The sequence below is a fragment of the Coregonus clupeaformis genome, chromosome 8, assembly GCF_020615455.1.
Source record: "Coregonus clupeaformis isolate EN_2021a chromosome 8, ASM2061545v1, whole genome shotgun sequence".
In the NCBI taxonomy this organism is placed as follows: domain Eukaryota; kingdom Metazoa; phylum Chordata; class Actinopteri; order Salmoniformes; family Salmonidae; genus Coregonus; species Coregonus clupeaformis.
The window spans coordinates 13,934,025-13,946,936 of NC_059199.1; the positions used below are offsets into that span (position 1 = coordinate 13,934,025).

Here is a 12,912-nt window from a genome sequence, read left to right on the forward strand (position 1 = left end):
TAAAGGAAACCTGGAACATCTCTACGGTGAAGCATGGTGGTGGCAGCATCATGCTGAGGGGATGTTTTTCAGCGGCAGGGACTGGGAGACTAGTAAGGATCAAGGCAAAGATAAATGGAGCAAAGTACAGAGAGATCCCTGATGAAAACCTGCTCCAGAGCGCTCAGGACCTCAGACTGGGGTGAAGATTCACCTTCCAACAGGACAACGACCCTAAGCACACAGCCAAGACAATGCATGAGTCGCTTCGGGACAAGTCTCTGAATGTCCTTGAGTGGCCCAGCCAGAGCTCGGACTTTAACCCGATCAATCATCTCTGGAGAGACCTGAAAATAGCTGTGCAGCGACGCTCCCCATCCAACCTTACTTACCTACATGGAGGCATTGGATCCCTGAAGCCCACTCCACCACACCCTTTGCTTTATCTGGTGACATGTCAGATATTGTAGGTCCTCATCTACAGCCCATAAATTAACATCCTAAATCATCATGTGACAAACATGCAGTTTAAAGTCATTTGCCAATGGATTGGGAAAGGAAGATGCTACATCCATCGCAATAGATCAACACATGGTTCATATCTGGTTTTTGCATCCCTAAATATGTGACATTTTCATTGTTTTCACAGCCCTATAAGTAATGACAATAAGGACAGTGACCAGAGTAAAGGTAGTATTCATTAGTGCTATGCCTACTGCTTCCAGAATGGATTCAGCTAAGACGTTTACAGTACATTTCATTCTATCTGGACCATGGATGACAGGGCTGACACTTTTAAACATATGGCTCAGTAGGTATGAGCAATAAGAATACTTACATGCCAACAAAAACAAAGAATGGGCAGATTGTTTAAAAATGGTATTATCTTTATTCACAATGTTATGAATAGGATGTATACATACATGCAACCAACTGATTGCAGCATTACTGCAAAAAAGTAGGAGGCAAGTAAAAAGGGGAGAAAGTAGATGTTCATAAAGTTGGGAGATGTCCAATGTCACCAGCGTGTCTGGGGATATCTGTAACACACATGTATGTATTACTAAAATACTAAGATGTACTGCCATGCAGTTAAATACTATCACACGCATAACACATAAACAAAACAATTCATTTTACTTTCATTCATCTTTCTGTCTCACATAAACAGCAGGTAGATTACTTATCCTCATGAGATGGAAGCATTTCATTTCAATATACTGGACACTTAATTTCAACATATTTTTTTGACTCAATCCTCACCATTAAAAACAAAGCAAACAACCACATTTTTAGGACTCACATCTGACAGCAGCATGGCCTGGGCAAGAGTGTCAGTTATGGGTCCCACTGAGCCAGCAACTGCAGGACCTTGGGGCCCGGTGGGTCCAGGCAAGACAGGCAGCCCCTACCCCACAAAAAACACAAGAGAAGACATCTTGAAGACATCTTGATTTCATTTTGGCCCATTCTACCCCTCACCTTCCTATGCATGCAAATGGTCCCCAGTTTGTTGCTGTAATTCAGTTTGTGTTCTCAGTCAACTTGCTTGGTAAAAGAAGGGCCAATAAAGAAATATATACTGCTGAAAGATGTCGTAAAGGACAACATAGCTAAAAAGGAACATATCAATTCCTAGGTTAGACAAAATACAGCTAGGAATGCGTTCAGCTTGACATTAGCAAAATCTTTACACGCAAATGGACTTCAAGTGCAAATTGCGTTCCACTTGGAGATTCGGACACTGTGGGCTACTTCAGTCAAGGTTTGGTCTTGAATACAAAGCTCTGAAATGGGTTCAGGGTTGTTTATACGAGTGACAGGTGCAGTGGACTACTAGCTGAACCAGCAAGGATGATGAGGAAATATACTGTATGGCCTTTTGGTTATCAGTGGAGTGAAGAGAAGTGGACCCACCAGAAAAGTCTCCAAGGCAGGATACCCAGAGGAAACCACAAAGTTCTGAAACAAAGAAAGTGAAATTGCTAATTATACATCATATCAGTTATATGGCCCATAGCCTTTCCCTGCATTCACAGACAGGTAGGCGCTACTATACTGAACTACAATATAAACACAACATGCAACAATTTCAACGATTTTACTGAGTTACAGTTCATATAAGGAAATCAGTCAATTGAAATAAATGAATTAGGCCCTAATCTAAGGATTTCACATGACTGGGCAGGGGTGCAGCCATGGGTGGGCCTGGGAGGGCATAGGCCCACCCACTGGGGAGCCAGGCCCAGCCAATCAGAATGAGTTTTTGCCCACAAAAGGGCTTTATTACAGACATAAATACTCTTGTTTCATCAGCTGTCCGGGTGGCTGGTCTCAGATGATCCCACAGGTGAAGAAGCCGGATGTGGAGGTCCTGGGCTGGCGTGGTTACACGTGGTCTGCGGTAGTGAGGCCAGTTGGACATACTGCCAAATTCTCTAAAATGACCGAAGTGGCTTATGAATGAAAATGAACATGGAATTCTCTGGCAATAGCTCTGTTGGACATTCCTGCAGTCAGCATGCCAATTGCACGCTCCCTCAAAACTTGAGACATCTGTGACATTGTGTTGTGTGACAAAACTGCACATTTTAGAGTTACCTTTTATTGTCCCCGACACAAGGTGCTCCTGTGTAATGATCATGCTGTTTAATCAACTTCTTGATATGCCACACCTGTCAGGTGGATGGATTATCTTGGCAAAGGAGAAATGCTCACTAACAGGGATGTAAACAAATTTGTGCACAAAATTTTAGATAAATAACTTTTTTGTGCGTATGGAAAATTTCTGGGATCTTTCATTTCAGCTCATGAAACATGGGACCAACACTTTACATGTTGCGTTTATATTTTTGTTCAGTATACGTTGTAGCTCAGCCCCCTCAACGTCTCCGCTACAGTAATGTAGCTGAAATATGATTGGTCTAAACTGAACATTTTGGTGTCAACAACCCTGTTTTTGTTGTTGCTTCAGGGTCTTCGCTAGTTGTAATGTGGTTGCAGAAGCATATTTTGGACAGACTTTTGAAAATGAACATCAAATGATTAGGGAGAATGTAGACCCACCGGCTGATCAGGTGTTGATGCAACAAGGGGTCTGGCGGGGCCCGGAGGTCCGCTGAGGCCTGGCTGCCCCTCGCAATGTCAGTGGGGAACTGGAGGTCCACTGGGGAACTGGAGGTCCACTGGGGCCCGGCTTGTCTTCGCCATATCTGGAGGGGATTGGAGGTCCATTAGGGCCCGGCTTGCCTTCGCCATATCTGGAGGGGATTGGAGGTCCATTAGGGCCCGGCTTGCCTTCGCCATATCTGGAGGGGACTGGAGGTCCATTGGGGCCCGGCTTGCCTTCGCCATATCTGGAGGGGATTGGAGGTCCATTAGGGCCCGGCTTGCCTTCGCCATATCTGGAGGGGACTGGAGGTCCATTGGGGCCCGGCTTGCCTTCGCCATATCTGGAGGGGACTGGAGGTCCATTGGGGCCCGGCTTGCCTTCGCCATATCTGGAGGGGATTGGAGGTCCATTAGGGCCCGGCTTGCCTTCGCCATATCTGGAGGGGACTGGAGGTCCATTGGGGCCCGGCTTGCCTTTGCCATATCTGGAGGGGATTGGAGGTCCATTGGGGCCCGGGTTGCCTTCGCCATATCTGGAGGGGATTGGAGGTCCATTGGGGCCCGGCTTGCCTTCGCCATATCTGGAGGGGACTGGAGGTCCACTGGGGCCCGGCTGGCCCTTGCCACGTCTGGGGGGGAATGGAGCAATGTGCAAAAATACTATTGTTAAGTTACACTAATAGGCTATCAATAAAAATCTGAAAGATGAATATCAAAGGTGAATATTGAATAACAAGGCAAAACCATAAATTACAGGACATTACTGCCATTAATAAGGCATTATTCTACACAAGATCAGAGAGGGAGAGAGACATTAACCCCTTTACCGAAAGAGCAACTCACTGGCAGGGCTTGAAAACTATTACAGACTACAAAGGGAAGCACAGCCGCGAGCTGCCCAGTGACACAAGCCTACCAGACGAGCTAAACCACTTCTATGCTCGCTTCGAGGCAAGCAACACTGAAGCATGCACGAGAGCACCAGCTGTTCCGGATGACTATGTGATCACGCTCTCCGTAGCCGATGTGAGTAAGACTTTTAAGCAGGTCAACATTCACAAGGCCGCAGGGCCAGACGGATTACCAGGACGTGTACTCCGAGTATGTGCTGACCAACTGGCAAGTGTCTTCACTGACATTTTCAACATGTCCCTGACTGAGTCTGTAATACCAACATGTTTCAAGCAGACCACCATAGTCCCCGTGCCCAAGAACTCTAAGATAACCTGCCTAAATGACTACCGACCCGTAGCACTGACGTCTGTAGCCATGAAGTGCTTTGAAAGACTGGTCATGGCTCACATCAACAGCATAATCCCAGAAACCCTAGACCCACTCCAATTTGCATACCGCCCCAACAGATCCACAGATGATGCAATCTCTATCGCACTCCACACTGCCCTTTCCCACCTGGACAAGAGGAACACCTACGTGAGAATGCTATTCATTGACTACAGCTCAGCATTCAACACCATAGTGCCCTCTAAGCTCATCACTAAGCTAAGGATCCTGGGACTAAACACCTCCCTCTGCAACTGGATCCTGGACTTCCTGACGGGCCGCCCCAGGTGGTAAGGGTAGGTAACAACACATCTGCCACACTGATCCTCAACACGGGGGCCCCTCAGGGGTGCGTGCTCAGTCCCCCTCCTGTACTCTCTGTTCACCCATGACTGCATGGCCAGGCACGACTCCAACACCATCATTAAGTTTGCCGACGACACAACAGTGGTAGGCCTGATCACCGACAACGATGAGACAGCCTATAGGGAGGAGGTCAGAGACCTGGCCGTGTGGTGCCAGGACAACAACCTCTCCCTCAACGTGACCAAGACAAAGGAGATGATTGTGGACTACAGGAAAAAAAAGAGGACTGAGCACGCCCCATTCTCATCGACGGGGCTGTAGTGGAACAGGTTGAGAGCTTCAAGTTCCTTGGTGTCCACATCACCAACGAACTATCATGGTCCAAACACACCAAGACAGTCGTGAAGAGGGCACGACAAAGCCTATTCCCCCTCAGGAGACTAAAAAGATTTGGCATGGGTCCTCAGATCCTCAAAAAATTCTACAGCTGCACCATCGAGAGCATCCTGACTGGTTGCATCACCGCCTGGTATGGCAACTGCTTGGCCTCTGACCGCAAGGCACTACAGAGGGTAGTGCGTACGGCCCAGTACATCACTGGGGCAAAGCTCCCTGCCATCCAGGACCTCTATACCAGGCGGTGTCAGAGGAAGGCCCTCAAAATTGTCAAAGACTCCAGCCACCCTAGTCATAGACTGTTCTCTCTGCTACCGCACAGCAAGCGGTACCGGAGTGCCAAGTCTAGGTCCAAAAGACTTCTCAACAGCTTCTACCCCCAAGCCATAAGACTCCTGAACAGCTAATCATGGCTACCCGGACTATTTGCACTGCCCCCCCACCCCATCCTTTTTACGCTGCTGCTACTCTGTTAAGTATTTATGCATAGTCACTTTAACTCTACCCACATGTACATATTACCTCAACTACCTCAACTAGCCGGTGCCCCCGCACATTGACTCTGCAACGGTACCCCCTGTATATATAGCCTCCCTACTGTCACTTTATTTTACTGTATATATAGCCTCCCTACTGTCACTTTATTTTACTTCTGCTCATTTTTTCTCAACACTTTTTTTTGTTGTTGTTTTATTCTTACTTTTTTTGTTTAAAATAAATGCACTGTTGGTTAAGGGCTGTAAGTAAGCATTTCACTGTAATGTCTGCACCTGTTGTATTCGGCGCATGTGACCAATAAAATTTGATTTGATTTGATTCTATCTACAAACATCTATTATTGTACAGTGCTTCCCTTAGTTCTTTTTCACACAATAAAACCTCTTGCATACAGTTATTCTATAGTCATTTCAGGGGCTTATCTCAAGTAATAATTTCATTGGAAAATTGAATAACAAAACGATAGAATGAGACAAAGATATAATTAATTTACACCTACTAATTTCAAATTTGAAGTCCCCTGCCTTTGTCAGTATGTTTTCCAGCTGTTTGTTTCCAAAAGATGACGGTCGCTTAATGGTTAACTCATGCCCCAGACATCTAATGACGATGGTCCCCTCCTCAAAAGAGTGGTAGGGGAACTCACCTTTTCCACCACATTCATCTAACTGGGAAGACCCAGAGAGCTTGGCATGGATAACATACATACATACTGTATATATTAAACATAAAACGTTACATACTACATTACAGTTAACACTAAACAACAAAATTACATTTTGTCTGTAATCTATTGATGTGACTAAATGTATCTGTAATCTATTGATGTGACTAAATGTATCTGTAATATATTGATGTGACTAAATGTACAGTGCCTTCGGAAAGTATTCAAAACCCTTGACTTTTTCCACATTTTGTCACGTTACAGCCTTATTCTAAAATTGATTAAATAGTTTTTTTCCCTCATCAATCTACACACAATACCCCATAATGACAAAGCACATTTTTAGAAATGTTTGCTAATTTATTACAAATAAAAAAATGAAATATGACATTTACATAAGTATTCAGACCCTTTACTCAGTACTTTGTTGAAGCACCTTTGGCAGCGATTACAGCATTGAGTCTTCTTGGGTATGACGCTACAAGCTTGGCACACCTGTATTTGGGGAGTTTCTCCCAATCTTCTCTGCAGATCCTCTCAAGTGCTGTCAGGTTGGATGGGGAGCGTTGCAGCACAGCTATTTTCAAGTCTCTCCAGAGATGTCCGATCGGATTCAAGTCCAGCTCTGGCTGGGCCACTCAAGGACATTCAGAGACTTGATGGATGCCACTGTGTTCTTGGGGACCTTCAACGTTGCAGACATTTTTTGGTACTCTTCCCCAGAATTGTGCCTTAACACAATCATGTCTCGGAGCTCTACAGACAATTCCTTCGACCTCATGGCTTGGTTTTTGCTCTGACATAGCACTGTCAATTGTGGGACCTTATATAGACAAGTGTGTGCTTTTCCAAATCATGTCCAATCAATTGAATTTACCACAAGTGGACTCCAATCAAGTTGTAGAAACATCTCAAGGATGATCAATGGAAACAGGATGCACCTGAGGTCAATTTCGAGTCTCATAGCAAAGGGTCTGAATCCTTATGTAAATAAGGTATTTCTGTTTTTCATTTTTAATACATTTGCAAAAATGTCCACTAAACTGTTTTCACTTTGTCATTATGGGGTATTGTGTGTAGATTGCTGAAGATATTAATCCATTGTAGAATAAGGCTGTAACGTAACAAAATGTGGAAAAGGTCAAGGGGTCTGAATACTTTCTGAATGTACTGTATCTGTAATATATTGATGTGACTAAATGTATCTGCTTATTTGCTATTGTGAGAAAGGAAATCACTTTGAACATACTACATTTAGAATTGAAGAGGTCTTTACCCACCTGAACTAGATCTGCTCGGCTTCTCCCAACATCCTGTGGTCCAGTTGTGTTTACACCTGTGAACAATTAAAAGAACATGGTGCAGACTGACACTTGACATAATATAGGACAAGTATAAGCACCCACCTAAATTATTATTATTATTATTATTATTATTATTATTATTATTATTATTATAGGTATTTATGGAGAAAAAAAATATTAGGAAAACAAGAAATACAGCAACCACATTGTCTGTCTTTTAATCTGTTTGACAATAGTACTTTACCTGCAAAGGAAAGGTCACCTTCTCTGACAACTCCAGTTGGCATGACAACCTGTTGCGCTCCACTAGTGGCCAGGTGCTGCACCTCCTTTTGTCCTCCATGTTTCTTCAGGATGAGGACAGCAGCCTCCATTTACATAAGAACATTTATTGAACTACATAAGGAGGAACCAAACATTACATTTATTTTATAAGAAATAGTCAATTGTACACTTTTTATACTGAAAACAAATGACTAATTACATTTCTGTAACACAATCATTCTGTTTAAGTCATCTCTGAACCTATATTGACATATTCTCTTCTTTCATACTTCTTATCTTACCCTATGTGAGGTTCTAAAACAGAAACACCTTATTTAAGCCCACACTTATCAGGGACTAATTAGCAGCTTTTAAGTAAGAGCCAATAGCTGCAAGGTCGCTGGTTCAAACGACTGGAGGGTTGCTGAAATCAAATGTAAGTGATACCTAACAAGGGTCCAATAAACTACATATGAAACACTTATAAACTACAAATTAGATGCTAAAAAGTATGGGCTAAAATATAGTGTTAGACTGCCATCCTAACGTCTGTTACTCTGACCTGGGCTTTAAATGACTTTATGTGGTCATCAACTCTTCTTGCCCTAACGTCTTCAGTCATCTGTCCTTTATCCCTTGACTCCCTGAGCTCCTCAGTCATCTTCTGGAATTTCCTCCTCTCCATCTCACCTAAACTCCCCCACCTGCCACTGAAGGTTGTCAGGTCACCTGAGATGACAATATTGTATACTGATGTCAACTATAACAGAGGATATTTTCGTGGTGAAAGTATCGTGAGCTATTGGCTTACTTACAATCCAGGATCACCTTCAAACTACTCATGCTCACCTACAAAGCACTCAATGGACTGGCGCCAACATACCTTACTGACCTCCTGCACCCCTACATTCTGACCTGCTCACTGCACTCCTCTAACAATGTCCTCCTCACCATCCCTTGCACCAGGCTCCGCTCCATAGGAGACGTTGCTTTTAGCGATGCAGTCCCCCCAAATAGCACACAAAAACTGATAAAAACTGGCACGAATCTCCGGTTGATTGTACAGATGCGGTGGTACAAGACATTGGGTGCTCTTGCTCCAGCGCCACTGGATACAGTTCTACCGTGACAGAGCTAAGGCGAGCACACCATGTTGTTTCACTATTTAAACAGATATTCAACTGACTAACAGGCCAGATACAGTAGGTTATAAACACACAATAACACACATGACCCATGACTGTATCAATATTATAAAGACATTATAGTCCACATATAATATTATCTAATAATATACGCCATTAAGCAGACACTTTTAAGCGACTTAGTCATGTGATAGTCATGCGTAGTTTAACCTCTAAATATGTTGGAAAATAAATTGCTTTATGTAATGAAGAGTACACGCATAATAAAACAATTTACTTTTAAATTGGTCTCTAATTAAACATTACGGAATACCCAAGTCAACTGTTTTATTGGTGTGACATGCGTCACCTAACTGTGATTGCGCCCAGGTGCGTCTCCTTATTGGTGGGTGGGGTTTTCCCTATAAATTGCCAGTGTTTCCTAGTGGCCAGAAGATTCCCATTATTTGTAAAGGTTGGTGTGCCTTCAGAGGACAAGAGAGGTGAAGGTGCCTTAGACCAAATTTCCAGTAATGGCAGCCTGGTAGTTTAATCTTAAGGATGGCAAAAGTATGACCTCCAGCCAGGATCAGCTCTCCTTCTCCCTGGGCACGTCTCCCTAACCTATGACCTTTATATGCATTGCTGTTTCTATTTTAAATTGAAAACTAATAAGTATATATTGGTGATAGGATCATTGTATGAGCATTAGCGCTGAAGATTGTGTGATATTATTCCGTAGCGCTCCAATGGTGATTATAGAGATGTGTCTCTCTAATATTGGTGCTGAAAGATATTGGTGCTTCAGAACATAAATCTGCTATCTATTTGAAATCTATCTCAGGCACATCAGATACAACTGATTGCATTAGGCTGTATCAAGGGCTTTGTGATTCGTTGGCCAGTCAATTCAGGTGTGATGGTGCCGGGCTGGATAAAAATGCTTTCTTACTGTTCACTTGGAAACCAATTAGGAAACATGGTATCACTTTGTATTTACATAATAACTCTTATGTAACTGCTATGTACTTACAGTCTAGCGGTATTGGTTGTTACATAAGAGCACAACTCCAGCCAACATGTTTCAGAACAATGTTGATACTGCATTTATTACTGTGTACTAGTTATATAGGATTGAGGGCAGCTTGATGTACTGTGACTAGATACACTGTCATTCCTACTTACATAGACATCCATCTCACAGCTGCTGAATGATTATGGAGTGATAAGTGATTTGTAGTGAACCGCATAGTTTTAAGTAATAGATTTCTGAATATATTTCACTTATGATTCAAACCATGGACCTCATTCCTGTAAATCATTAATTTGCAAAAACCTTCCTCAACCATGAATGTTTATTGTCAGAGGAATCCATATACCTCCTACCCCTGGGAAAGATCATGCGACATCACAAAGTCGACTTCCACTGCTATGCTGATGACATTCAGCTCTACTGCTCCACCAAACCCACCCCTCCCCTCCCCTCCCTCATCAGCTGCCTTCACGACATCCAGAGCTGGATGAGCATGAACCTCCTCAAACTCAACAGCAACAAGACAGAGGTTTTGCTCATTGGCTCCAAATCCACTCTCTCCAAGCATCACTATAGATGGCTTTCCGGTCCCTCTGTAAACACAAGTCCAAAGTCCCTGGATAGTTCCCTCTCTTTCGAACCACACATAAAAACCTGCACCCGGACAGCATTCTTCCACGTCCGCAATATCTCCAGACTCCGCCCCTCACTGTCACACTCCAGCACCAAACCCTCATCCATGCCTTTGTTACTTCCCGACTGGACTACTGTAACACACTCCTCACCAGATCCCCACCAAACTCATCAATAGACTCCAACTGGTTCTGAACTCTGCTGCCAGAATCCACACCAGATCAACTGAACACATCAAACCAATCCTCATCAATCTACACTGGCTCCCTGTGCAATCCTGTATTAACTTTAAAACACTTCTCCTCACCTACAAAGCCTTCCACAACCTGGCACCCACCTACATCTCTGATCTTCTCCCAGTGTATGCCCCCTCCCGCTCCCTCTGCTTCTCCTCTGCTGGTGGTCTTGTCTCCCCCCATTCCACCTCTCCACCATGGGTGCCCGGGCCTTAAGCTCCTATTCCCAACCCTACAACCTTAAACCAAACCCTTACCCTAAACCGGGTTTGTATCCTCTCCCCAACCCCCCTCCTCTTTTTATCTGTCCTGTTTTGTCTGGTCCTTTGATTTTATATTGTTTAGATTTTATATTGCTGTTGATTGATGCTTTATGACTATGTATCGCACTTCATTTTATCTAGGCCTACTTTTAATGTAAGATGTCCTTGAGTGTCCTGAAAGGCGTACGCCAAATTAAAATGAATTATTATTATTATTATTATTAGTGTATTTTTAACAATACTCTTACCTTTTTAAAAAAACTTCTAAAAAATATTCCAGCAGGAAACAGTCATATTTGAAATTAGGAATATATCCTATTTTTCTGACTAAAAATTGATTACTGTGGGAAGACGCATTATGGGACTGAGAGGAGAAAGTAGTAGAGTAATTCTCAACATTTCACATCAGAATGTAGGACTACATTTGTTTTATGTTGGAATACACATTCATCTGAGAACACATACCTTTCCCCTTCAGCACCTCTGCACAAAACAAGTTATAGTCAGACACACTGCGCTTATAACCAGCAGCTTTGCCCGCACCGGGTGTTGCAGGAGGTGTTAAGTGAACGCCCACAGTTACCAATCCAGTTCTGTAATTTGAAAAGAAAGCATTGTCATTAGATGTAAATCAGCTAAAAACATTCAACCATAACACTGTATAACTTATGTGTTGATAAAATGACGTTATAGTACTGTCATTTAACATGATTTTACACTGTTGTCTGATTCTGCCTCATCAGCAGTGTTTTAGGTGGTGAATTGTTTATTATTTTTTTCACAATATTCAAATAATACAGAGGGTTAGGAAAGAAAACACTGCCTGGGGTAGTCCAGTGGTCTTGTGCTGTGGTGGAATGTCTCCCCATTATGCTTGCACCAATCCAATGCTTTTAAATGCATGAGGTGAAATGAAAGTGTGAACACTTCTGGATGCTTGTTATCGGAAGGCAGCCTATTTATTTCCCCACTCTTCCCTAAATCAATTTGTCTCCCCAATCTTCTCTTGCCACTACCCCTCAAAATCCACCAACCCTGTAGTCACATGTTCCACACTTCCATGACGTCGCCACAAACGGGCGAGATTTCCTAGTTTATAACTCGCAACGATACTTTGCTGTGTGCTGCCACTCGCCAGAAACCGAAAGGTCACAGACAGCCTTTCTGCAGAACTTATGGGCATGCTGTGAGTTCTCTCGTGTGAGATGTGAGGGGAAAGCCGCTGAAGCAAGTCGTCAAATCCGGCAACCGACACACGAAAATATTGAAAATGTATTTTCTCGTCAATGCTTCGCATAGGTTGGACAAGAGACCTGTACAGTATGGTCTTGCAGTGTTCAGTGGACGAATTTGCCATTTTCTCAATCTTTTTTTTATTCTCCTCCCGAGTAGTAAAAGCACAAACTCTGCTTTTTGGCTTCGCCTCTTCCGCCAAAGATGTTTATAACTAAACCAAGATAGACCACAGCCTGTACTTTCCAATGGGAACAAATGAGTCGTAGTGGGCAGAACAAGCAAGGAGGTGGGCAGGGCCAAGCACGAGCAACCGGGATCCTATTAGCCCATTCTAGCAGCATCTGCATATTTCCGTTAGGGAACGCCTACTCTGTGAGTGCTGATGTGCAATAACCCAATTTGCCTTTGCGTTCCTTCTAAACAACGCGACTTTGGCAAAGGTTAAAGTCTACAAAACGTAGTCCACCTTGTTCATAACATATTATAGGTTTGGGAACAGGAAACTGTACTGAGATAAATAAATAAAATAATCTATGAGAATATTTGCATAATGTCGGCCAAAACCCAACTTGCTCAGTCTTCTC

The 12,912-nt window shown here is 43.3% G+C and overlaps 1 protein-coding gene across 3 annotated transcripts; it reads right to left on the bottom strand.

Annotated features, from left to right (window-relative positions):
• Nucleotides 1-845: 845 nt before the first annotated feature.
• On the bottom strand, nucleotides 846-12,514 carry zgc:113176 (uncharacterized protein LOC554708 homolog). Of its 3 annotated transcripts, none has more exons than XR_006001654.2 (8): nucleotides 11,558-12,514; nucleotides 7,784-7,935; nucleotides 7,516-7,571; nucleotides 6,071-6,235; nucleotides 3,046-3,719; nucleotides 1,897-1,941; nucleotides 1,283-1,387; nucleotides 846-1,019 (listed from the first exon to the last, which is right to left on the bottom strand). XR_006001654.2 is itself a non-coding variant. In XM_041882529.2 (8 exons), the coding sequence occupies exons 2-5, from the start codon at nucleotides 7,911-7,913 to the stop codon at nucleotides 3,124-3,126; spliced, it is 951 nt and encodes a 316-aa protein (XP_041738463.1). In that variant the 5' UTR covers nucleotides 7,914-7,935; nucleotides 11,558-12,514; the 3' UTR covers nucleotides 846-1,019; nucleotides 1,283-1,387; nucleotides 1,897-1,941; nucleotides 3,046-3,123. The 3 variants fall into 3 exon arrangements, 1 of the variants encoding a protein (XP_041738463.1); XM_041882529.2 differs by having other exon boundaries at nucleotides 6,071-6,239; XR_006001653.2 differs by lacking the exon at nucleotides 6,071-6,235.
• Between the last annotated feature and the right edge of the window lie 398 nt (nucleotides 12,515-12,912).